Source organism: Dipteris shenzhenensis, chromosome 25, assembly GCF_047967505.1.
Source record: "Dipteris shenzhenensis isolate YYH24624 ecotype China chromosome 25, Dip_SZ_1.0, whole genome shotgun sequence".
Taxonomy (NCBI): domain Eukaryota; kingdom Viridiplantae; phylum Streptophyta; class Polypodiopsida; order Gleicheniales; family Dipteridaceae; genus Dipteris; species Dipteris shenzhenensis.
The window spans coordinates 27,818,760-27,845,910 of record NC_141620.1 but is presented as its reverse complement, the minus strand read 5'-3'; the positions used below and the strand labels follow the sequence as shown (position 1 = coordinate 27,845,910).

At 45.3% G+C, this 27,151-nt stretch overlaps 2 protein-coding genes across 4 annotated transcripts in view; one reads left to right on the top strand and one right to left on the bottom strand.

Annotated features, from left to right (window-relative positions):
* The first annotated feature begins 450 nt into the window (after positions 1–450).
* Positions 451–27,151, top strand: part of LOC147885690 (protease Do-like 1, chloroplastic) — a 54,620-nt gene continuing 27,919 nt past the window's right edge. For both annotated transcript variants that reach the window (XM_087396123.1, XM_087396122.1), the window contains exons 1-3: positions 451–1,189; positions 20,763–20,885; positions 21,127–21,298. In XM_087396123.1, the coding sequence (XP_087252249.1) occupies positions 498–1,189; positions 20,763–20,885; positions 21,127–21,298 (987 nt within the window). In that variant the 5' untranslated portion in view covers positions 451–497. The remainder of the gene's footprint in view (positions 1,190–20,762; positions 20,886–21,126; positions 21,299–27,151) is intronic.
* Positions 2,832–5,564, bottom strand: LOC147885691 (beta-1,2-N-acetylglucosaminyltransferase II). Of its 2 annotated transcripts, none has more exons than XM_087396124.1 (2): positions 4,176–5,564; positions 2,832–3,547 (listed from the first exon to the last, which is right to left on the bottom strand). In XM_087396124.1, the coding sequence occupies exons 1-2, from the start codon at positions 5,501–5,503 to the stop codon at positions 3,505–3,507; spliced, it is 1,371 nt and encodes a 456-aa protein (XP_087252250.1). In that variant the 5' UTR covers positions 5,504–5,564; the 3' UTR covers positions 2,832–3,504. The 2 variants fall into 2 exon arrangements, with proteins under 2 accessions (XP_087252250.1, XP_087252251.1); XM_087396125.1 differs by lacking the exon at positions 2,832–3,547 and adding an exon at positions 3,701–3,958.

Sequence of the window (27,151 nt, the reverse complement as noted above, 5' to 3'; positions counted from 1 at the left end):
CTACTAAGGTTTGAGGAATGCTTGAATCGTAAAATTAAAGAATAAACCCTTGTGCCACCCTAGTCTATTCTTCACTTACTTGCTGAGGTGGTCCATATGTTTGGGCATGTTGCTTAAGACCAAGGGCAATAGAGGCAGGTGCACCTTGCAATGCACTTGGTAAGTTGTGCTCAGATGCTCCCATCTGGTGGTGGTCGAACCCACATGTGTGTCCAATCCGACCACCACACACACATCTTCAAACACCGAGCCCTCCTAAACACCGAGCCAGGAGGGCGGCAGTGCAACGACGGCATGTGGTGTTTGGCAACAACAAAGTGGGGTGCCGTACTAGCTAAATAGATTTTGGAAGAGTATGTGAGGCAAAAGGCAGAGGTCCTTTCGAGAACCTTCGTTAAGGAAAAGAACGTTAAGGGAGAAAAAAAAAAAAAAAAGGGCCATCACCTTCTGCTTCACCTTCATCTTCGCCATAGTCGTCGTCTTCTTCAAGCTCAGCTATGGCTTCTTCAAGCTTACCTTCAAGCTCAGCTATGGCTTCTTCTTCCATTTGCCTCCTCCTCCCCCCCCCTCTTACCCTCTCCTCCATCCCTCCCCCTTCCCCTAGTTCCATCGCTGCACGTCTTCCCCCCATTCGCATGCTGCGTCTCCCTGTTTATCGAACAGAAAGACATATTGCGATCCACGCTTTCGCAGTGGTGCGCAGAGTTCGAACGATTTCGAGGAAGGCGTTTTTGGATGGACGCGATGGGATGGACGCAACGGAAGGAGGGGATATTGCATCCAACTCGACTCCCCTCGCAGCTCCCAATCCGTTCTTCATTGCGATCGGTAGAGATCGCCTGTGGAACGCAGGGCTTCGTCCTCTGCAATGCCTGCCTTGGACGATGCCGTTCCGTAAGAATCCTGGCTCCGCGTTGGCTCCTGCTCACGAGCTTAACGTCATGGCCACGCTCCAAGAGGCCCTTGCCAAGACAGCAGAGCTCATTTTTGGGGAAAACAAGGCCCCATCTAAATTCTTCGCGTGGCTCACGTCGGTGGCGATAATCTTTGCGGTTACGGCGACGAGTTTGGATGCCCATGCTTTCGTCATTGCTCCAAGTAAGAAGCTGCAAGGAGACGAGCTTGCTACCGTACAGCTCTTCCAGGACAATACGCCGTCCGTTGTGTACATCACTAACCTCGCGTCGCGGTAAGCTCTTTTCCTCCTCTTCGTTAACTTCGCATTCTAGTCCTTTCAATCAGAGTCCTATTTGTGATGATTGCTCATCAGTTGTCAATGAAGAATTGAGCTTTCTAGCGACTCTCAAATCGAATTTCAGCGGAATTCTTAAGAACCGAAGCTAATCTTTGCGGGTAACACAAAAAACAACAGAGAAAGCAAAATCACTCCGTGCATGTATTTTCTCACGATCAATCGAGATCAATTTGTAGTATTGGCGGCAGCGAGCCAATGACGAGCTGCCAAACTGGACGTTGCGACGAGTCCACTCATCACGATGCCTTTGCGTGTGCGGATGGCCTATACTCACGGCCGTTTCCTGGCTACAACTTACAATCTGACGGTCTGGCGGAAAAATGGCAAGAATATGCTTCTCCAAAAATCATAATAGCCAACTCCAAGAGACTGCGTCGATTGAATACACCAATGCACACTCAATTGTTTTGGTTTCTAGATTCTAACTTATTCTTTCAAGTTTCTTATATGTCACTCCTGGACGTCTTTCAAGACTAGGAGAAAAGATGGGTAAATGCTGTTACTTGTCAGGCTCTTGATGTGGAGGATGGCCCTATATAGGCTCTTTCCCAGTGTAGCTGGCCAGATGGGTAGAACCGGTTTTGCCCTTGTGACTTGTCTGCTGTGGTTCGCCAGCAGTGCACAGTAACCAGTACTAGCTAAAGCCTCTTTCAAATGCGCTCACATATTGGGCATCTTACAAGACCAAAGTATCTTATTTTCCTAACTGAAGGGACTGAGGAAGCGACTAGGCTATCCTGGATGCCACTGCAATGCCCCAGGCAGGATTCGAATGCTATAGAAAACTCTGCTGCCACACCGCTGGAATCTATCTCTCTCTCTCTCTCACACACACACACACACACACAATTCTACTGAAACTTAGGCAGCCTTGGTTCTGCAATGTACACATGCATCAAATGTGCTCCAATGATGTGTCCAGTGTGCCACTTAAGTACAGATTGGAAACAAGGATCCATTAAAGGGCCAACTGGACCAACCAGAGCATGGAGGGTGCAGATATCATCTAGAGATCTAAAAGGAACAAACCAGACACAACTAAACTATATCATCTCTTGCTACAGCTCTAAATAACTGTGCTACCTATTGTGGATCACATACTGTCTATAAAATGAAGAAGAGCGAGGAGATGCACATTCACATTACTTGTTTTCTTAGTTTCAAAATTCCATTGAATCCTTTCTATGCCTCAAGATCTCCCCAATATAGCTGCCAATTTGCTTGTGATGCAGTTCGAAAAGATTGTAGTGTCTCGGGAAAAAATAATAATTGTACAGCGTAAGTCAAACTTCCTGCTAATGTGCTCAAAGTTGCTAGTGCCTTTGGAGATTAGATCAACCCTTTGCAAGTAGCACTACGTAATCTGAATACAACAAAAGAGCAAGGACATATCCAGCTATTTAGACACCTTCTGCTTGTCTTGCTATCCAAATTTCTAGCTCACCTATGAATATCCCAAGCAGGTTAGGGGAGAGTGGACAGCCTTGCTTCACCCCCATGTTACTGGTCAAGGTTTCTTCTGCTGTCCCTTTGAGTCATCTGCCATGCATCCTGCCAACTCTGCTAAAATCCTGATATAATCTTGAAGTTTTCTTTCTTGTATTCCTGTGAATTCTCAAATCTGCCATTGTGCCTTGGGACTCCATCAAATGGTCTCTCGAAATCTACAAAGCAAGGAAAGAGAGAATTGCCTGTTCCTTGAGATCCCTTTATATTGACCTCGACGTAATCCAATGAGTGTTTTGACCTGAAGCCTGCTTGTGATGGAGCTCATTATTATCCTCTGCCCATTTGCTTAATGTCTGCTCCAAAACGGTCCCAAAAGGCTTGATTGTTCTGTAGTTCTTTATCTCCTTTTGTTACCCCCTTTGAATATTGGAACTGTTCGATAAAATTGCCAGCCCTTGGATATGCCCAGGATTGTTTTGGTTGATCATCTTAGCTCCTACACCAAGAGTGTCGAATGTTTTTCTGTTTCATCCATACAAGAGATCGATTGCTTGTTTTCTGCATCCATCTCAGTCCTCCCATTCACCTCCCTCTTCTCCTTTATTTAAATATAAACTAACGTGGTGTTAAACAAGAAGCAAAGTAATCCCTTAAAACACACATATATAGCAAAACAGCAGTGACAGAAACATCTGTCAAAGGGTCAAAATGATTTCTGATCTCACGAAGCTGAAGAACCCTTGTTTCTGGGAAGAACAGTCAAAAGAGGCCTGAGAACTCTTGCCTAGCAAGCTTAGGTATCAAGTTCCAGTTGCATTGGGAAAGGCGCCTCTGTACAAGACGCTGATACAGTTTTCTAAAGTTAGTAGTGTCTCGCGTGTTTTCTCTTTTCTATGCATACTTCAATGTTGAACTTCATGTATCTCAATGACTATGTACACGATGCAACAACACAACAATGAATTGTGAATGCCCAAGTGAGTATTATATTTAAATTTGGTCAAATGTTAAAGAGGTGCATATCTCACGGTTGCTTTACAGAAAAATTCACGAGCCAATAATCACACATGAAAAATTTGCCAAATGTTCTGAACAGACAGATGAAATCCAGAGTTCAGAGCAAGAGGAAGATACATGGCCTCTCACTTCTGAACCTTATCCTCCGTTTGTGAGCATGGGGCATGAAGCCCACGAGAAATACCAACTTAACAACGGTCTAAAACATCATTTTCGTCAGGGGATTATCTGGTTTGGCTGCAGGCCAATGTCTAAATTAGAAAAAAACCAGCAAACAGAGGCTCAAGCTGGAATGAGAATGGAGAAAAATAGGACTCTTATCTATTGCAATTCTAATCTCAATTGTATCTACAAAAGAGTGTCCTATCCAAGTACAAAGCGGTATGAAGCAAAGCTACAGAAGGGTCTTCTTGACTGTCGCTGAAGTCCAGAGCTTTTCTTCATACAAAATTACCTGTGATACATTGAGGCAAAATCGAGACACAGGTTACGATCCCTTCTGTCACTCCAGCCTCCCCAACCTTTAAATCCTCGGGTGTAGCCTCTGATCTCCTTCCGAATGACCTCCCAATCAGGTTGAATATTGGGAATTTGGTCGTTCTCCTCAACCAACGGGAGACCTCCACCTTCATCCAAACAGGGTGGTTGTCCCTTCTCCTTTCCTTGATGCAGTCCGCACTTTCCAAAATGAACAGCACTTGCCCAAGGTCCTCGTAGAGTGTAAGTTCTGTCACCCCATTCGGGATAAACGGCAACCCAAAGGGTTATATCCCAATTGTAATCATCATAGTTGCAAAATCCTTCTGCATAGGCGTGGATCTTCCTCCACACGCTCCTGTTGAATGCATAGCCGACATTGCCAATCTTTTCAGCGATGAGATGCGGACTCCTCTCTCCTCTAAATTTGACATCTGCGGGAGCCAGATTGGCTGCGTAGCAGTCAGGGCACTTGCAAGTCTTCAAAGCGGAGAGAGTCTGCATGTTTCTGTAGGCATTGGGAAAGAGATAATGGTCTTCTTCGATAAAAATCATATGATCGTCGTAGTCCCGAGTCTCCAGTAAGCTGTCCCAGACAGTGTTCATCATCCACCACCAGTGGTGCTTCAAGGAGACAATATGCGGAGCTCTGTGGTTCCCATACTGATCAGCATCGCCCGTACAGTGTTTCAAAACAGGATTATCCTTGTCATGGCAATCACCAGGGGATACACCCGGAAAGGAATCAGTAAATATATGTGGAGAATACGGTGCAAATATTGGCTTGACCTGGCAGAACCGGATACTGTCGACAACAGCGTTCATCTCTTCGAAGAAACCGTCGTGGCTCACGATCAGCAAAGTTTCTCCGATGCCTTCGACTTTGGAGAGCGCGTCGACGACCAAACGAAGGTATTGAGGACGATTGTGCACATAGAGCACAAATATCAGATGATCCTCGGGCAAATTGGGAAACAGGTCTCGATTGCGGGGTGGGAACTTGTTCCGCCGTAGCAGAAGGTCCGACAGGTCGTTGCGAGGCAGGGAGACGTTCTTTCGCAGCCAAGGCAACGTCCGGGAGGGATGGAAGGGGCGGGGGGAAGCGGGGGGTGATTGGATGTGGCAAAGGGCTTCGATTCGGCTGGATCGGGAGGGGCGAGAGCGGTAGCTATGCCAGAAAAAGAATTGGAGGGCGAGGAAAGCGAGGAGGCAAGCGATCTGGAGGACTGCGACGAGGACACATCGCCGAGATCTGCAGAATTTGAGCAAAGCAGGCCTTTTGTGAGGTAGCATTCGGGAGATCATGGCAAGGTCGCTGCTGCTACACACTCACAAGAAGAAGAAGACGCACCCTCATCTGCTTGTGCGTTCCCCCCCACCCCCTCCTCTTTTCCAGTGGCCACATCAGCTTTGCCCCTTTGTCAACTCCGTCAATCCCTTCTCTTCTGCTTCCTGAGTCTGGGTTCCACTCATCGGCGGGCGGCCGGCCTCGCAACACCTGGCAGCATACTGTCGCATCGGCTTACCATGAGAAGAAGATGACACGGCAGCTGCCGTCAGACGGGCTGACGTGTCGACCAAGGATGACATGTCAGCTGCGGTTGAGCAGAGAGGACGAGCTGACATGTCGATCAAGGGTGACCCGCAGCCACATCAGCTTTGCCCCTTTGTCAACTCCGTCAATCCCTTCTCTTCTTCTTCCTGAGTCTGGGTTCCACTCATCGGCGGGCGGTGGGCCTCGCAACACCTGGCAGCATACTGTCGCATCGGCTTACCATGAGAAGAAGATGACACGGCAGCTGCCGTCAGACGGGCTCACGTGTTGACCAAGGATGACATGTCAGCTGCGGTTGAGCAGAGAGGACGAGCTGACATGTCGATCAAGGGTGACCCGCAGCGATGGGGTTAGAGAGAGAGAGAGAGAGAGAGAGAACCATTCTGGACATAATGACTAAGAGTTTTTTTTTTAACCATTAAAAAACTCATTTTCAACTCGAAACCAAACCATTTAGTAAGTGTAACTAAGAGTTGACCAGGTCATGGACAAGAGAGCAGCTGGTGGGCACTTGCTTTGATGGTTAATTGGCATTGAGAGAGAGAGAGAGACAGAGAGAGAGAGAGAGAGAGAGAGAGAGAGTACAACCACCATTCTGAACATAGTACCTAGGAGGTTTAAAAAATTCATTTTCCAGAAACCAAACCATTCAGAAAAGTGTAGCTATAAGTACTCCTCTAGCCATGCAGTGCTAACTGCAAGCATAAAACATTTAATAAAAACTGTGTTTCTTGCATGATAGCACATGCGCACTCCTAAATTGATGATGCTTCTCCGTTTAGAGATGGAAGCATGCCACTTAGTATGAACTACCTATGGCCAATTGCCATGTCCAAATATGTCACTATGTATGGCCAAGTCACCATGGCCAAGTTGTCACCGAATACATGTAGGTTTCCAATGCATTTCCCGGTTAATGTCGCCTAGCTAAACAACCTTGTGGATGATTCTGTGCAGAAGTGCACCCTCATGATTATGGTCTGTGTTGGTCAGTTCTGTGGGTAAGCAAACTTTGCATGATGGAAATCCCGTGGGGGTGACTTAAGACTCACTGAAATATGTGTGAAGGCACTGCAGACATCTGGCCAGGGCAGGTAGCAGCAGCTAACACCTCTAGCCTATGGAAGAAAAGGCCAGTCTAAGCCTGGTCACCCTTCACATTGTGACTTATATAGATTGCATTAAAGTCTCATGGATCTTGGTCGAGTGCGCAAATCCTCCTATTCCACAATGGAATGAGAGTGCTAAGAAATGAATGCTTTCTCAGATGGAGGCGGCGAAAGCAGAACTAAGGGTACGGAGCGAATTGAAGGTTTGAACCAAAGGGCAAACAGGTGCTGGATGTAGCAAAGCACAGACCAATGCTTCGTTTTCGGTAACTATACCTCCCTAGAGGATAGGGCTTTAGCCAAGACTTGGAACATATTTATAAAAAACAGGAAAGAAAAAGACACTGCTAATTCAGCTACTCTCTTTAGAATGCCTTTTTAACCACTGCCTATCAAGGACAGATTCGGACCACACAGCTTTCCTGGTCCACAGCGATCAGAGATGTGTGATGACTTTCCTACACGAGGCCCAGCGACCGAGATCACTTGCTCAGAGTAGATAGACGAGATTGGGAGGTCTTAATGAAGCCCAGCTAGAAGAGGATCGTTGATTTCTGCCCCCTGGATGACACAGACCAGTGGTCATGTGGGAGATAATATAGTCAAGACCCAGAGTACGACATGATAGACTCGCCAGCGTGTTAACACACAAGAGGCATATATATCCTCTCTCTACAGAGGACGAGAGCTTGTTTCTTACTGAAATCATATCTGAAGCACCCCTTTATTTCAGTCCCTCTTGTGTACATTGGTGTAAAGTGACAGTTGGTTTCTTTTCTATGTTAAGAGTTCCATCATAATCAGGATCTTGCATTTTCAGTAATGCAAATATCGGAATTTTATGCCGGATTGAATGGCCATTGTGAAGTGCGTCTTTTATTCTAAAAGATAAGGACCTTTGTACAAAACAAGTTTGTAAGTATAATCTTGCTTGTGTGTGTCCGCGCACACACTTGCGTGCTTGCACGTGTGTGTGTGTGTGAGAGAGAGAGAGAGGTGTGTGTGTTGGGGGTGTGTGTGAGAGAGAGTAGCTCTAGCCATGGCGCCGATTCCAGCTTTCACCTGGCTCTGTTGGTGATCTTGACCTGCCCCTACTGCTGCCTATGGTCCGCTGTTATCAGCCGCCTCTCTATCGCTCCATCTGGTTTCTTTTCCGCCTCGTCTTCAGCCTCCTGCAGCTCCTCGTCTTTTGTGTGTGTGTTGTGGTGCGATCTCTGTTTTTCAGCCATACAGATTCCGTACATCTGCACGGCCGCCGTACAGATTCCGTACGTCAATGTCCCGTCTGCTTTCCGTACAGCCTCGTACGCTGTTTGCCGTACAGTTTTTTCTCGTACGCTGCTGTCCTGTCTATCGTACAGTTTCCGTACAACTGTACGATCGCTGTCCAATTTCTCCATACAGTCCCCTCTGTGAATTTCCGTACAATCATGTCCACAGGTCCGTACATTTGCTGTTCCTGTACTTCCCCGTACAGTCCCGTGTCTGCTAGCTCCTTTCTTCCTTCTTGTCTTGCCACAGTTCCCTTATGGCTTCAGATTCGGAAGTTTGTACATTTGCTTGAAAAGAAAGACCTGCAGATGCTAAGCGTTGCCTTTCAAAGCCTGCATCGCAAGATGATGAATTTACTGTGGAAGCTCAGTACGTGTTTGACACCCTTAAGGATGACTTTCAGCAGTCACGACAGGAATGGGGCAAACTGGTTCCAGAGGTCACGTACAAATTGAAATTGCCGTCCCTTGTCAATCCTCTCCGGAAGTTGTCTCAAACTGCTGTCATAATTTTCTTTCCAGGAAGAATCCCAGTGGCTAGTGATGTTGCACAGTGGATTAAGTCCATCCTTGGAGGATGCTTTGTAGAGGGAGTGTATTTTGCTTCCAGAGGCTTCTATGAAGTGCATTTATCTGATGCTTCATGCAAGCAGAGGCTACTTGAGTTCTCTCCTTTGTTTTATGGGAAGCAGATGGTACATGCTATGCCCTGGTCCCCAAACAAGGATTACCAAAGTCTTATACGACATCATTGTCCTGTATGGGTTGAGGTTGTTAACTTCCCGGATTATATGCGTGAAGAGTTGCCTGGCCTGGCTGCTTCTTTGGGACAGGTCATTTGCCCTCCACGGCCCATGGGAAACCGTAACAGGTTCTGCATTCTCTGGGACACTGACACACCTACCCCTCCTTCTATTGCAGTTGAAGTTGAGGGAGTACAATTGGGGAAAAAGTATTTTGAATTAAAGTGGGGTGTGTTTGCAGGAGCTTGTTTTGCCTGCCACAAGTTTGGGCATCTAGTCTCTGAATGCCCGATGGTTCTGCATCAGCCCCCTCCCAATGCTTTGCCACCCCAAACACTGGAAAAAAATGAGAATTTGCAGGCTAAGACAGCAAATAGAAATGGAGCAAAGAATGCCAAACCAATCAATCAGGTGCAGCCACTTGCTGGAAAAGGAAAAGATAAAGGAAAAGAGAAGATGAAAGACTCTGCAGGGATTGATCAGGATGGTTTTCAACAACCTAAGAAGGTGGTTGTATTGAAGCAACGCCCCCTTCAATCTCGTCAATGGGATGCTTCTTCTCCCTCACCCGGACAGGCTTCTACTTCAGCTCCTATCCTTCAAAATTGGGTGGGGGTACTGAAGAAGGGCATCCCTATATGTGATTCAAAAGAAGGAGAAAATGCTGTGTCTTTCATGGATCATGAAGGAATGCAGCCCATGCAGGCAGAGGCTTTGCCTCTCTGATGTCTTGTTTTATTTTGATACTTTCTTGTATATACCTCTCTCATGCTCCAAACACTAAAGTGCTTTACATATAATGTACAGAGCCTCTGCAGTGTCTCCAAGTGGAGGTTTTTTTGGAATTATGTACATAGAATGCAGCCAGATATTGTTTGTTTGCAAGAACATAATCAACACTCTAAGGTTGGTCATCATGATTATTTTGGCGGTTATGATATATATTATGCTGGTACCACTACCTACTCAGGTGTATGCATACTGGTTAGACATGAGCTGAAACCCCAGTTGGCCTTCAATGACAGCAGTGGCAGATGGATGGTCATACAATGTAATGTTAATGGTAATATTCTTCAGTTTGCATCAGTTTATGCTTCCCAAACCTCTGCCATGAGGGCTTCATTATGGGATTCTTTATGCAGATATCCATGGAGATCCAATGCATTCATCTGGGGAGATTTCAATAATTCCCCCCTACCAAGAGATAACACCACTTCAAGATCTCATATGCTATCATTAGAAAGGCAGAAATGGGATAGCATGCTTGTTTCCGTGCAGGCTGAAGATTTATGGCTACTACTCCAAGGGTCAGTGCCTGGATATACTTTTCATCATAATGCACTTACAACATACTGGGCAAGGCTTGACTGATGGTATTTGTTTTGCCCACAACAATTTGCAGATTTTAGCCCTCATCTCTTTATAGATTTCTCATTGGGCTTGTCAGATCATGCCCCATTGTGGATGAATTTGCAGCTTGCATGCCTCTAGATGATTTGCCACCTCTTTCCAGTAAATTATTGAATGTCAATCAGGTTTATCTCTGACATCACTATTTCCAGCAAATGATCAGACTTGCAATTCATCCCTTGCCTTTGCATGCCCAAGAGGACATGAATTATGCTTGGGACAGTTTTGTCTCTCGTATGCAGAATGTCATTAGGGAGTATGGCAAATGGCACATGACTGAATGGAGGAATGAGGTTAAATGGGCAAAAAGGACAGCACAACAATTGACTGAATTTTCTCAGTTGCGGCCTCTCTCTGATTCAGAAAATGATACCCTATCACATGCTCAGATTAAATTGTCTGCTAATGATAAGAGGAAATTGCATAAATGGCAGATTAGGGCAAGAATGAAACCCCTCATGGATAAGGGCTGCTCATCAAAAGCTTTTTTCCAGGGCTTACGTGCTACTCGAAAGAAAAACTCATGTCTAAGGGTAAGGAAGCTTGATGGCTCTTGGACACACTCTTTCTCTGATCTCCAAGATGAATGCCAAAATTACTTCCAGAAATTGTTCTCTGCTCTTGGTTCCCCATCCAATCAAATGACTGATGCTAGGAGTGAATTCCTCCAATATGTTTCTGAAATAGTGGAAATGGATGATGCTCTTATCTTGGAGAGGCCTTTTACTGACACAGAACTTGATAATACATTGTTTCACCTCAGTAAATACAAGTCCCCTGGCTGGGATGGCCTTACGGTGGAATTTTATATTTCCTTTTGGGATGATTTGAAAGACATCCTCTTGCAAATGATCAATGTTGCCTGGCAAGAAAATCAGTTGCCGCACTCTTGGAAGCATGGCATAGTCAAACTTATGCACAAAAAACATCTGTGTGACCATATTTCAGATTGGAGGCCTATTACTTTGATGCTTGTAGTTTACAAACTCATTGCCAAAATGCTTGTGTATAGGCTTCACGGGCTACTGAATGCGGGACTTCATCCTCATCAATATGGGTTTGTGCCGCGCAGACAAATCCATGATAATATCTCCAATGCCTTGACTGCAATTGAATATGCTAAGTATATGCTAAGTATTCACATGAAGATGTGCTCATATTGCAGGTAGATATTGCTAAGGCATTTGACACTGTTCAATGGGATTTTATCTCTCAAATCATGACAAAGATGGGCTTTGGTTCCAAGATAGCAAATGCAGTTTACTGGCTTTATTCTGGCTCTACTTCTCAGTGCATTCTTGGGGGTCATCTATCTCGGTCATGGACATTGGGCAGATCAGTTAGACAGGGCTGCCCTCTTAGTGCTCTCTTTTATGCCATTGCGACCCATCCCCTCTTAATGTATCTTGATCATCTTACAAACACAGGACAGATGACTGGTCTTAAAATCCCTGGGGCTGCATCTTTTTTGGCACAAGCATATGCTGATGATTCCTTCTTTATGCCACAGAATTCTCCCCGGGAAGTTCACATGCTCATGAGCACCCTATCATTGTATGGTTTGGCAGCGGGATTGCATGTCAATTTTGACAAATCTAAATTGCTTCCCCTAAAACAATGTGACTGGCATTCTATTCTCTGGTGAGGTCAGGTGGTGCATTCCAAAGATGTAGTCTGGCATTTGGGATATCCTATTGGATGGCATATCACCAGGAAGCAGCAGTTAAAATGGATCTTCCAAAGACTTCAACATGAACTGGACTACTGGAAATTTTCTACTTGGCCTCTTCATGTCAGGCTCAGAATAGTACAGTCCATTGTAATGTCCTATGTCCAGTTCTTTTTGCCTTTACTGCATTGGTCCTCCAGAGATATTTCAGCTTTTATGTCTCAAGCAATGGAGATGTTATGGAGGACAAAAATTGCTGTGAAAGCATTGAGATTGATGAAGATGGAAATGGTGTGCTCTCCTAGGATGCATGGTGGACTCAATGTCCTCAATATAAGATATCATGTACTTGCCAGGAAGGCGACTATGCTCCATACTTTTTTCCGCCAACAACAGCCATGGACTTGTATGATAGCATCCATGTGTGTCAACATGAGGACTTGTGCTTATGGTCATTGGACTACTGATCATTGGGAGGTTGTCATTGGGAGATTTGTAGGGAAGATACCTGGCTGTCCTTTCTCTACTGCTCTGATACTTGACTGGAAGCAAGTACTTTCTAAGGTCAAATGGGCTCCTGATAATTGCTCGGGGACAAATTCAATGAGGAAAGAAAGTATTCATTGGAGTGCCATCTTTGACATCCCAAAAATGTGGCTATATCAAGATAGTAAAGCTGTGTGCATACTTTCGGGGGATATTTCTACAACCTGGACTCTTGGTTGTTCTGTTCGGCAAGGTTGTCCCCTCAGTGCTTTACTATTTGCCATAGCCACTCATCCAATGCTTCAATATATGGACCACCTTTTGGACACAGGCATGTTGCATGGATTGAAAATTCCTGGTAGCCGTAGCATGATCGCTCAAGCATATGCTGATGATTCTTTCTTTACCCCGAAAAATACTCAGAGCGATCTCTCCTTGATTATGCAGGCTCTTTTCACATATGGCTTAGCTGCTGGTTTTCATGTGAATTTTCAGAAATCCAAGCTATTGCCGTTGCATGCTAAAGACTGGCATAGTCTTTTGTGGCCTGGGGAAATTGTTCCACCTTCTCAATTGATTCAACATCTTGGCTATCCTCTAGGTTGGGGGGCTCACTCATTCTCAACAAACTGATTGGGTGCTCACAAAGCTGAGGAAAAAACTTGAATATTGGAAGCTTGCAACTTGGCCATCACATGTTCGTTTGCGAATAACGCAATCCATTTTGATAGCATATATACAATTCTATCTGCCCCTCATTATGTTTACTAAGGCAGATCTGGTTTCCTTTATGTCTGCTATCATGGATATTTTTTGGCGTTCAAAAAATGGCAAGAAAAGTCTCAGATTACTCTCTATGCATCGTCTCTATTCTCCAAAGATGCACGGGGTTTGAACATACTTAATATTCAAGTGCATATACTTGCTCACAGGGGGAAAATGATGTTGCAGTTTATGCAAGAGGATCAGCCTTGGGTTTTCATGATCTGCTCTCTTTTGTTGCATATTGATACAGAATTCTGCTTTTGGGCATTGGCAGCCTACACAGTGGGATTTTCTATTTGGCTCTATTCAAGGCAAGATCAGAGGCTGCCCTTTTGTCTCTCGTTTGCTTCTTGATTGGAAGCATATTTTATCCCACCTGGAATGGATTGGCAAGGATTCTTTGTTGGGAAATTCCTTGAGGGCTGAGAATATTTATTGGTCCAAAGTATTCCACCTCCTTTGGCTATACAAGAACCCAGGCGTTCTTATTTTATATCGGAGGGGGCCCTCAGTGGGTACAAGAACCCAATCGATTGTCGACTCTACTCTCTCTCTACCCTCATCTCCTTTCTCTCTCTATGGTGTACAACACTAATTCCTCGCTAAAGGTTTAAAGAGGGTCTTGTTGTGAATTACACGATCAGATTACCGTTGCATGTTACATTGGTATGAGAGCTTCGGTTTGTATCTAGCTTGACTACCGCGAGTGTATGGTTGTGTTGAGATCCGGAAAGGACACACAATCAAGGGCCATGGAAGGGTAAGGAAAAGGATTCACCCTTGAAGACTTTGAAGAGGAGAAAGACTACCAACAAGATACGCTTCCACCATGTGATCAAGAAGTGATGGCGAATCTTCTAGAGCAGAATTGTGTCCTCCTACAACAACTCGAAGAACATTCATCCCAGCTAAAAGAAAGAAGAAGACAACTGGACCAGACAAAACAACGTCTGGAGAAAAAAGAAGTAGAAAAGCTGCTGGAAGAAAGGGGAACCATAGATTTTAAAAAGACGTGTGAGAAACGCAAAAATGAGGAGGCACTGCGACGCCCAAAGCTCACCCAGATAGAGAGGCAACAAAAGCTAGACTGAGAGGCGATGCTTCTCCAACACAAGCAGATGACACAAGCAGATGTTATGCAGGCAAGTTTGAGCGCAGCAGGCGTCATCGCCACAACTTCGTCATTGACAAAGGTAACACCACTCACTTAGTCCACTCCAAATTTTGTTAAGTGATGGTATGTGTGACCATTTAGCAATTTTGCAATTTATTCATCAATTCGTAGCTCATTTTCCGTTAGGGCGGATTCAAGATAAAGTCCATGTCACAGCCCTTGACCTTATGGGTGAGGCGGTGACCTAGTGGCAACATTGGGCTAGTAAGCATACTGACACAATAATGTTTAAGACGAATTTTGTTTGGGCAACGTTTGTGGCCGACCTTTGTTGGAATCGGAGTCCTAGTGTGTGTGGTCCTAGAGTCTTAGGAATGTCCTACAGTTGTGTGAGTGTGAAGAGTCTTGAGGCCATTTGTGCCACCTCATGTGATTCCTCACCTAGATTATAGGATCTAGATTCTCTTGTGTGTGACCTCATCTATGAGGTGTCTGTAAGGCTTGCCTAGCCTATAAAAGAGGCTATGTACTTGCTGTGATAATCAATCAATCTACATCATTTGGTGCCTCAACTCGTCTCCAGTCATGTGTCTCTCACCTTCTCCCCATTTCCATCAATTGCTATCAGAGCGGGTCACCACCGGCATTGGAGCTTCCCCAACATGGAGACTTGAAGCATGAAGAAAATGAAGACGTGGAGCTGCTGCAGTTTGCTGCTATACCTGCGTGAAAACTTCCGCCCCTCTGCTGAAGTATATTTCACCTGCAATTCCCGCTGAGTTCCTTCTGCTGTGCCACTCTTCTGCTGCGCCTCTGCTGCTGCTCCTCGTACACCCACGCTGCTTCACGTTGTCCACGCTGATGCTGCTGCTGTGGCGCCGTACGTACAACAGCCCGTACAGCCTGCCCGCCGCCTGCAATCCACGTTGTCCACGTTGCTGCTCCCGCTTCTGCTCCTGCGTGCCATATAGTCTCTGCACCTGCTGCTCCATGGTGAACCCGGCGTGAACACCTGCTGCTCCGACCGAACCTGCTGCTCCCACGCAACTGGACCTGCGACGGCACCAGCCATGGAGCTGACTTGACGACTGACGATCTGAGGGCTGTGGCCATCAACTGGCACAACAGATCTGAGTTGTTGCTCTACGCTGTTGATCTTCTTCGTTCGCCTCTCCACATGAGCTCCATTGACCAGCAGACAGTCCGTCTGAGATATTTTGTTTTTTTGAAGATTTTTGCCTCATTTTTGGGTGAATTTGTTGGGGCTTTTATGATCTGAAGCTCCCCTAGTGTTGCTAGAACACTATGCTCTAGGAAATTTTGAAAAGCCCCAATTTTCTGCAAACCCTAATTTTTGCAGTAACCCTAACCCTAACATTTAGGGCTTTTCTGTTCTATGTCTTCCTTTGGCATAATTGAAGCTTCTACCATGTAAAATTTGGGCCTTTTTTGAAATCTGAGTAAACATTGTAAGGGATTTAGACACTTGCTGTAATAACAGCTAAGACCTTCCCACCAATGGATAGCATAAAAAACTCCTTGCTCATCGAGAATTTCTCAAGGAGCAATTTCCCAACTTGGCAGACAAAACTCCGGCTTCTTCTTATGTGAGAAGGGATATGGAATATCACCAATGGCAAGGAGCCAAAACCCCAAAGTGATGATGCTAGAATCAGTTGGTGGCAAAACCAAAATGATAAAGCAATTGCTATCATTGGCCTAGCTTTAGCTGACAACCTTATCCACCATGTGGATTTTGATAAGACAGCAAACGACGTTTGGGAAAAGTTAGAGAATTTGTTTGGAAATAAGATCAATAATTTCAAAGTATTTCTCAAACAAAAACTCTTCAAGCTCAAGATGAAGGAAACTGAAACCCTCAATGAACACTTGAGCAATCTTGGATCAATTCTCCAACAATTATCTGCCATCCGAGCCATTGTTGAAGATGATGATCAAGTTGCTGTACTTCTCTCCAGTATTGAAGACATTTCCAAGTACAATGAGATACTTGCTATCCTAAGAGTCAGCCGCAATATGAGCTTTAAGGATATGGTAGCTCATCTCATTGATGAGGACCGTAGGCTTACAGAGAAAGCAGAATCTTCCTTCGAATCTGGCAAAGCATTCTTTCTCAAGAATAAGCCCAAGAAGAACGAAAAACCTCTTAAATGTAATTATTGTCAGAAACTTGGCCATTCAGAGGATCGTTGCTTCAAGAAAATGGCAAAGGTACAAGCCAAAGAACATGCCAATCTGGTTGCGGAGCAGAGTGACGACGAAGACAATGAAACTACACCTTCTGGACCTAAGGAACAAGCCTGCACTGCTGCTATTTCTGGTCTATCCCTCCATGAGGTGATAGATGAAGAGTGGGCTTTCTAGAGTTGTGTGTGTTAGGTACTCTGCCTTGGGTAGTCCCCCTAAAATGTTGTAATAATTTGTCATTTTGTGTGCCTTGTCCTATAAAAGGCTCCACTTACTTCCATGTACCCAGTTAGGAGACAGGGGGGGTTGTTATGTCTTTCCTTTATCAGGCCTGGCCGAGTTCCAGGATGTTAGTGTACTCCCTCGACCTATGAGTTGGTCATGCATCCATGCTCAGATTTGAGTCTTTGATCACGTTGACACCTAAGCCATGAGAGTGCTTGGTTCAACCTCTGAATTATGCTCAGCTGTTAGCCTCTGAGATTGCCTGGGATGCACAGTCTGGATGATGTCATAGTCTCTCACCCTAGCTCCAAGGGGGGGTTTGTTGGAATCGGAGTCCTAGTGTGTGTGGTCCTAGAGTCTTAGGAATGTCCTACAGTTGTGTGAGTGTGAAGAGTCTTGAGGCCACTTGTGCCACCTCATGTGATTCCTCACCTAGATTATAGGATCTAGGTTCTCTTGTGTGTGACCTCATCTATGAGGTGTCTGTAAGGCTTGCCCAGCCTATAAAAGAGGCTATGTACTTGCTGTGATAATCAATCAATCTACATCATTTCGTGCCTCAACTCGTCTCCAGTCATGTGTCTCTCACCTTCTCCCCATTTCCATCAACCTTAAAGCCCGTTTTCTCCCACCCCAATATATGCTTAACCTGGAGGATGAGTTTTCTCGTCTCTCCCAGAATGGTCTGCCTGTGTTGACATACAATAACAAGGTCATCACGCTGGCGCAGTAGTTGGGCATGATGGAGAGTGCAAAGATGAAGAAATTCATTTTAGGATTGGACACCAACATCCGTTATACCATTTGGAACTTCTACTCATTGGATTACGAGCGGGCGTTGACTCTCGCACAAAATCAGGAGATGATGCTGAACGGGGGAAAGCCCAAGCAAGTCCAAAATGATTCCAAAAGCCCTGTAATAGTCAAACAACACAATGGGTAAGGATCTGAAGAAGGACAACCAGTTCCAAAAGAAAGACAGCCGGGCTTCTGATCAAAAGGAGTCCAAGTCCAAGATGACTCCAGATGAGAAGGCTAAAACATGTATTACGAGAGGCTATCTACAGTCCGACAAGTAGAAGTGGTACCACCAAGAACATCGCTGCTTTTATTGCCACCACATTGTTGGGCATGGTAAGAAGGATTGTCTGAAGTGGCTTGCTGAGAAGGCTGCGAAAATGCCTACTTTGTTCGTCGTCAATGTATTAGCTCTTCCAGCCTTGTCTCCATCCTCAGCTATGAATGTTTTCTTCTCTGCTTTGAACACCGTTCCCACGGTGGTCTTCCAAGATAAGGAGGAGGGCGATTTCTCATATCAAAAGAAGGCACTCATTTGAGCGTACGGCACAGCTAACGGGCATCATTTTATTGTCTTGTTCGATATGGGGAGTTCAGAAGATGCCATCTCCCGTCAACTCGCCAAGACAGTGGGGTGCACCTTGGTGCCTCACGAGCTTGCGGTGGACGGGTTCACGTCTGGCTTGCGCACACACATTAGCATGAGGCCATCCATTTCACTTTTTCAGTTCAAAAGGCCATGTTTACGCGGGATTTTATTTTGACTGCTTTGATGGGGTGCGACATGGTCCTCGAGATTCAGTGGTTCCGTGAGCATGTATCGACGCTTGATTGGCGGCATGACACCTTCACTATTGTGAAAGGTTTACTTGAGCGCTCTGTGATTGAAGCATACCAGGGATTTTGTTAATCTTGCATATTCAAGCAGGTCACACCGCCCACAAGGGTGCCATGTGTACGCTTGTCTACGTCCAATGCTAAATCACTGCAGTTCAAGCCGCTCCTCCTATGGGGCAAGCAATGGTGGATCTACTCCAAGAGTTCAAAGACATCATGCTCCGGGATGATGTGCCACCCTAGCTTCCTCCCAACCGACCGAAAGACCATGACATTGATCTACTCCCGAACTCGACACCTCCAAGTAAGTTCCTGTATCGACTTTCCAAGTCTATGGAGGGGGAGTTAGATCAGCAGTTGTCTCAATTACTGCGCGCAGGGTTTATTAGACCTTCTTCTTCGCCTTTTGTTGCACCCATTCTATTTGTGGCAAAGCAGGATAAGTCCGCACGACTATGTGTCGACTATAGAGCACTCAACAAGCTTACAGTAAGCAACAAGTTTCCTATGCCCCACATCGAGTACATCTTGGAATGACTCAATGGTGCAAAATTTTTCTCAAAGATTGACCTCAAGAGTGGCTACCATTAAGTCCTAATTTTTGAAGTTGACATCCCAAAGACAACTTTTTCAACAGAGTGAGCTCATTACAAGTTCGTCGTCTTGCCTTTTGGTCTGAAGAATGCACCACCAACATTTAACAAGATGATGTCATTAATATTTGTAGAGTATATTGGGAAGTGGCTATTCATCATTCTCAATGATATCCTTATCTTTTCCGCTACAGCCAAGCAGCATATTAAGGATGTGTGATGTGCCCTACAGTTATTTCGTGATAACCAGCTCTACCTCAACGCAAAGAAAAGTAAGTTCGGCTTGCTGGAAATTCAATATTTGGGCTACATCATTAGTGCTCAAGGGATTTGATTGGACCTAGAGAAGATTCAAGCTATCACAAGTTGGGCTGTCCCCACGACGGCTTAGGAGATCCGATCCTTTGTGGGTTTGTGTCAAGCATGCAGCTCACACATGGAGGGTTTCTCAACACACGCAGCTACTCTTACAGATTTACTCAAGGAGGTAAAGACACGGAGACAAAAAGTTCAAGTCACAGACAAAGCTTTGCAGAACTTTGTCTTGCTGTGAATTCCACGATCAGATTACCATTGCATGTTACAGAAAAGACCTCAACTAGTTGCGTGTCGTAAACAGACCCAAAGAAACTTGGAGTGTGGAGCTCTCCTCTCCACTGAGATTGCCTCAATGAGAGATGATTATATAGGATTGCCACTCCTCCTGATCCATGTACTCTGCCCATCTCCCTTGTCTCCTCCCTATAGGCTGAATCCCAAGTGTAGCCACTGACCATCGATAAGGGGTGCTCTGGGCTCTGATGTCTCTCTGTGTAGAAAAAGCTGTCTCGTCTAGTGTAGGACTTCGAGAAATTCCCAGGCTCTGATCAAAGGGTACTGTTATAGTTCCAAATGGTGCAAGTGAGGGTCTCCGTATCCTGTGTCTCATAGACCCTGCCCCCCTATGTGGGAGAACGGTCAGGTGATTGGTGGGGTCTGGTGATGAGACGTCCATCCCGCACTATTGCCCACTTTTCCTCCTTTTGAGCTGCATCCTGCAATTGCAAGAGAGCCTGTCTCTTCTCTATTTGAAAAGGAGTGAGATCCTCATCCATCGATATAGTGGCCTCCTTTTGAATAACAAGCGCCTGCTCTTAAGTGAAATGGGCATGCTCTTGTGCAAACAGGGTCGAATCCACCTCTCGTGCCCAAATGTTGTGTACCTCTATGAGAAGAAACTCCTAGAGATCTGGTGTGTCAGCCAATGGGTAGTCCAGTCCTCTCGGAATCTCGGATCGGAAGGGGACTCGCACAAAGATAGGGGGTGGGGCTGGATGGTGGGTGGTGATCGAGTGAGGCTAATAGAAAGAGGCGATACCAGTGACGAGGGGATTCTAGTAGAATAATAGGAGGGTTGGCTAAGGGGGACGGGTGAGACGGAAGAGGAGGACTGTAAGCGAGTATGGATATTTGGAGACTGTGAAGTAGGTGATGGAACTGTAATCGATGTAGCGGTCGATGTAGATCTTGAGGTTGAAGGAGAGGATCCTGCTGTGGCTGTCGAAGTCGATGTTGAGGAACCCAAGGTGGTTGCAAAGTCTTTTTTTTTTTTGTATTAGATATCATGAGTTTGGATGTGTTAGTAAATTAAATAGGACAATTGCTCAATGTGTTTTGAAGATAGGTGGTAATATGATTTATAAAAGAAGAAATCATTGAGGATGACTTTGACAGCAAATTCTTGGGTGAAAGGAGAAAAGATTGAGGATGATGTTGACAATTCACTCTTGGGTGCTTCACAGACGAGATGCATTTACCTTAGATGTTTTGGAGGTACCTCAAGGCTCTGGTTCAGGATTTGTTTGGGACGAAAATGGACATATAGTTACCAACTATCATGTGATAAGGGGAGCTTCTGATCTTAGGTAAGAGGTTAATTGACTTCTAATAACTCTAGTATTTCTATGCATGTTAAAATATTATTGATTGTGACTCTATGTTGGCAATGTACAAATTGAAATGTCTTCAATTTGTGAAAAAGTGATGCTTGTGGTCTTTGAAGATTAGATATCTTCAAGATCTTAGACTCGTGTTGACTTTTACACTTTGATTTAATTAATTGGTGATCTGAGTTTTCTGCTGCTTGGACTGTATTGCTTGTTACAGGGTTACACTTGGTGATCAGTCTACGTATGAAGCTAACGTGGTAGGCTTTGATCGGGATAAGGATGTAGCTGTCTTGCATATTGATGCACCAAAGAGCAAACTTAGGCCTATTCCAATAGGGAGCTCCACGGATCTACTTGTTGGTCAAAAAGTGTATGCTATTGGCAATCCAGTAAGTCACCTCTGCATGGATTTTTTAAAGTCTGGTCTATGTACGGATGCTTTGATGGTTTGTTTCTTTATGAAAATTTCCCTCAAAGCCTCTCCACAACCCATCATATGTGGGATATCTCCTTCCATGCTGCATGATACCCTCCTCAATCCCTATGAAGGCCTCTTCTCTTCCATTCTCCTTAGCCTACAATAGTTTCCTATGACAATAAATCATTTACTGTCCCAATGAATTTAAAAAACAGAAGAAGAGGGAACAAGCCTCCCTCTATATAGCATATATCATGAAAATTTACAACCAAGCTAGCATCAATAATAGATGCATTTTAAAACGTTCCACCTCCTATTAATTATGGTTAGAATGGAGCATGAAATCATTCATCCACATATTCAAGTGCCAATACATATTTTTTTGAATATCCAAGTACATGATAATGGGCATGCTAACAATGAAAAAGAACATCTCTAGAGGTGGACCTAGGTTGCAAGCTCTTTGCTATCAAGAACATACTCAGTTACAAAGCTGAGAGAGAGAGAGAGAGAGAGAGAGAGAGAGAGAGAGAGAGAAAGAAAGAAGAAAGAAAGATGTATTAATGTATTGATGATTGATCTATGATCTATGATTCCATCATTTGACACTATGTATCAAAATCTAGAATCCAGATGACTACGGTCTCTGGAGGCTGGAGTCTTTCATGAATTATGAATCACGACTCATGAGTGATGACTTTAAAATTAATACAAGTTTCAAGTTTCAAGCTGGAAGTTTAATACCTCTATGTCAATTTAATGTGTACAATGATCAATCTATATTTTTTTGATTTTTTGGGGGTAAAATTAGGGCCACGTATGTTTCAGCCCCAGGGGTTGAACCATACTCCAATCATACTTTCGTACTCGTACGACGTATGCGTATGGTAACGTATGGAAAAAACTATGGCTGAGACTCAGAAGCCGAATCTTGGCACCGTGGTGGCTCGTCTGTGGGCGGCGAAAATGTCTCTGATCTGCGTCTGTCGGGCTGTCTCACACTGGTGGTGGGGGATGGGCGTGGTCTCCTCGATCTTTGAACCCGCTGGGCTATGTTCAGAGTGACCCCCCCGCCTCGAGCGGTCTCCTCTGAGCAAAGTAGTGATAGGCCGGACCTCGTCAAGAATATGTACCTTTTGAAAGAGATCTTGGATGATGATGCTGTAAGAGAGGAAAAGCTCTGTTTTTTGAGCTCTTTCTAGCCACACTAGTTGTCAACTAGTTCAAATATCTCACTTTTGCTCTCCTATGAGGGAAAAAGTGAACATGGGCATGGACTCTTGTATGGGACATGAACATGTTTGTAGATTGATGGATGGGGGAAGATTGCTTGGATGTATATTCTTTTTGCCTCCTATGAAACAGACTGGATCAGTAGGCAGAGACGACACAGGGCGTCATAGAGGAGGACCAGAGCACGCACGATAGAGGTTCTTCCCCTCACCGCCTTACTTAGAGGAGACCGACCGACTTGAGGTGTCACCATTGATGCTGACCATCGGATATAGAGATCGTGGAGACCACGACCCTCGCCACGATGGGAGACAGCTCGACAGCTACAGATACGTGACATCTTTGCTTCCTGGATATGTCATCGGAGCTTTCACACTACCCACTGGAGTCTCTTAAGAGCTCTGAGAGTGTGCTTTTAGTTTTTGAGATCCTTAGCTTAGTTTAGCACTTAGCAAGGGCCTTAGCGAGCCCTTTGCTTCAGCCCATGGTGGCTTGTATGAGCTATTGTGTTGATTGTACTTTGTTTCATAGGCCGTGGGGCCTCCCGAAGACGTTAGTACAACTCTCTCTCTCTCTCTCTCTCTCTCTCTCTCTCATAGAGGATTCTCGCATGCACTGAGGATCCCATTGGCCAAATGCGTGTTTCATCTCATCAATTGAGGATTGAGACAAGGAGAGCAGCGGGCATGCCTAGAGAGCAGCGTATTTGTATGCTATGCACAGTAGGGGTGGTTGAGATAGAGGAACACTTTCTATGTACCTGCCCGATACATTATGAGTTCAGGGAACGATACCATTGCCTCTTCCAGGAGGGGAGCAGCATCGGCCCACTCTCACGACTGATCCACTTCCATGACCAAGTCTGCATTGGCCTATACCTACTCAAGATGCGCCGACACAGGGAGACTCTACTATGACAGATTAGAGAGTAGTAGGAGGCGACCAGACCACATGATACATAGGCTGACAGAGCACAGCGACACGTCACAGACTTCTATGCATTTGAGTCAGCTCCAAGACACAGCGGGATAGAGGAGGAGGAGATAGCCGACATGTGGGCAGCCTGGATCACTGAGAGAGGGACACAGAGACCACCTTTGATAATAACATGGTTTTCGAGACTCCAAAATCCCGAAAGCAAGGTCCATCATATGTCATCCCATAGAGCCGACCACTTGACAACCTTAGACTCGGCCATATGGTACGTGAAAAAACCCATGTCGCTCTTCTTGAGCAATGGAAACTCTACTACTATCCGTGTCACGTCATCAGTATGTGAAAAAGAGCGAGCCACGAGAGAGGTCGGTCGTTTGTTGGGGAGAGAGAGAGAGAGAGAGAGAGATAAAGAAAGTTTATTAAAGTCTTCGGAAGACCGATGGGTCTATGAGACTGTGAAAAACCCGGTACAAACGAGCTATGGTGGGGGAGCTACTAAACGAGCATCCACACCAATGCAAAATGCAAAAAATGCAGAATGGTAGTACTAAGTCCTAAGTACAACATAGTCATGTCGGTGGTCAACTATATATCAATCTCATCATCATTAGGACATCAGGGTCGATGAGGCAATGGGGACATGAAATCGGGGAGAGAGAGAGAGAGAGAGAGAGAGAGAGAGTTTATTAAAGTCTTCGGAAGACCGATGGGTCTATGAGACTATGAAAAACTTGGTACAACGAGCTGTGGTAGTGGAGCTACTAAACGAGCATCCACACCAATGCAAAATGCAGAATGGTAGTACTAAGTCCTAAGTACAACATAGTCATGTCAGTTTTCGACTATATAGCAATCTCATCATCATCGTCATCATCATAATCATCATCAGTAGGACATCAGGGTGGATGAGGTAATGGGGGCATGAAATTGGCGATAGAATGTTGTTGGCCACTCAAAGGTGCAGTCCTAGCACATCTCCTGGTCGTAGCTCTGAGTCGAACTAGGGCTACTGTGACCCCTGTTGGTCCAGGCTCCAACTCTAAACAGTGAGGGGATGTCCCCAAGTGTGATCTGTGTGTGAACCTTCTGTCTGAGTTGTCGCATCATAGGCTCCAAGTCACGGTCATGTCGAGGCCTTGTCTCGTGGGGGTCCATGTGATCTGGCTGAAAAAACTATGTGATAGAGCTCTAAGAGGGATCAACCAAGGAAAAAGTATGCTCCTATCTCCGTGCTCGAAGTATCCTCTCACGGTGTCTGAGTACCTTATAAATGAAACCTGCCAAACATCGCTGGTCTGGGTAGGAGAGGAATCGGGCCAAAATCCCATAGCTATCTCTGAAGAGGCAGTAGAAACGCCCTCTGATCTCATAGTAAACAAGACACCTGAAGATGAAGTGCTTCTCTGTCTCAACCTCCTGCATGTCACACAATGTGCATATGGCCTCTCTCCTTGGGTTGTCGCTCTACTCTGCCGCTCTCGATACGAAGTCTATGTGAAGAGACCCGGAGCTGCCCAAGAGAGATCCTCAGTGAGGGGGGTAGGTAAATCTGTGTGTATCCTGGTGGGTCAATGAAACCCTCCGCTGTGATATGTAGGAAGTGATCTCTGTAGAAGCTAAGCGTCACTGGGAGTTCACTCGGTTCCAACCAGGTCCGAAATGTGTATAGCTGTAATAGATCCTCGCGGATAACCAGGTTGACCTCGTGTGATAGGAGGGGAGAAACCGGAGCATCCATGCTATACTGGAAGGGAGGTAGTCTATCCATGTGGAGCCCCAGCCGCTCAACCATCTCTCTGTGCATGCATACGTGCACCTCTGGTCCCCTCCTGTTGCAAGTGCCATAGAAGAGGATAGAGCTAGCCATGGTAGCCTGCTACGCCCAGAGGTGTAATCCCCATACTCCCTGACTCGGTTCAGATAGGTGATGACCTGAAATACAGCATCTAGCTGTAATGGGGGTGACCCAAACTCAGCTTGAATGATCTGGTGAGGAACGGATGGCTTACCACGAATCATCCGTGATAGCATGAGAACCTATAGCCGCTCCACACGGGCCCACTCTGTATCTGACAAATCTGGCCCCCAACATGGGTTGCCATACATCCCCGCTAGATGGACCAAGGAGTAAAAAAGAAACCCCTTGGTCCGTAGCACTTCTACCTCCCTTGTGGGACAAATTTTGCAAATTGTTGCATCTCTTGGGATCGTGGGTCTTGCACACCTGCCCCTCTCCCCCTCTAGATCATGCGAGCCGGTTCTTATTTTGCAGATTAAATGCCTTATGAGCACTCCCCAAGGTGTTTTTGCATTTCATATCTGTCCATCTGATTTATTTCCTGTTTGTAAAACTGAAATTTTTGTCCCCGGGTCTTACCATAGTTTCTACACATTTTTTATGTTACTAAATTTCCGATTTCACCTATATCTTTGGTATATCTTCAGCCTGTATGTCCCATAACTCCATCCGTTTCCTTACCTCTCTGTGCCATCCAGTGATCTTTCTAGCCTCCATTGCTTTGTATGGTATCCTGCTTGCATCCATCTGCTCAACCTTGTTGAGGTAGACCATGCATTGGTGTAGTGGTTCCCTTTTGAGAGGTATCATACTAGTCTCAACTAGTAGGATGGGGTAGGGTGCATATACCTTGAGCTATGAGAAAGTGTTGATGTAATGTTTCTATTCTTCTCCAATAAGCTCTCGAGAGCGCGGGTGCTCAGGCTGGACATCCCTAGAGGATCATTGTTTGCACAAGTATGGTATATAGAAAAACTCTCATTTCCAGCTCCATAGGTGTGCCTTCCTATACTTATTTTGGAAGTTGTATAGAGCTTTCAAACCTCCCGAAATTTCCTTTCCACGCATGCATTCCACTTGTAATTATCTTCAAATTCCAGCCCTAGGTATTTGTATGTGGTGACCTTGTCCCAAGGCTTCCCTTCGAATTTGAAGGCCATTTGTTTGTTTTGAGTCCCGAGTAGCATTACTTTTGACTTGGCTATGTGGACCTGCACGCTTGAATGTCTGTAGAATTTGCCGAGTGCATGCAAGTGTGTTTGCATGTCCCTATTATTTTGGGAAGAAAACTACGCCATCCTCTTAGATGAGCGATGGTAGGGCATACCCCACAATCTGTACTCTATCTTTGCCGTGTTTTCACATCGAGTCTTCCAATTCATCAATGAAAACACCAAAGAGAGTCGGTGAGAGGGGACAGCCTTGCTTGACCCTTATGTCACTACTTATGATGACCTTTCCCTTAGAGCATGATGTTAGAAATCGACCAACAGAGGGTACGCACAGCAAAAGACAGGTAGAATAGCCTAGGAGCTCGCACAATCTGTGGTGTGGGTGGAATCACAAACTTCTTTACTTAATGTGCTTCACATATATATGCAGAACAGTAAATAGACAATGTTAGAAGAGATATAGGACCAACAAAATATTCCCATCCAATGGACACAATACAACAAAGTACCAAAGTGCTTTGTCTTTTCCAAAAGATGCTATCCTACTACCTCCGAGACACTGCTAGATCACTAAATCCGCATGGTGGACAGCCCCATCCTCTGCACAATTTTATAATTAACAAAACTGTGAGAGCTGCCCGGGTCAAAGAGAATGTGAACTCTTTGGTCCCTTACTTCTCCACTT

Coding starts and splice junctions, on each gene's coding strand:
- LOC147885691 (XM_087396124.1), bottom strand. CDS start 5,503: ATGATCTCCCGAATGCTACCTCACAAAAGGCCTGCTTTGCTCAAATTC. Junction 3,548..4,175: donor TTTGCCTCAATGTATCACAG/GTAATTTTGTAT, acceptor AAACTGTATCAG/CGTCTTGTACAGAGGCGCCT.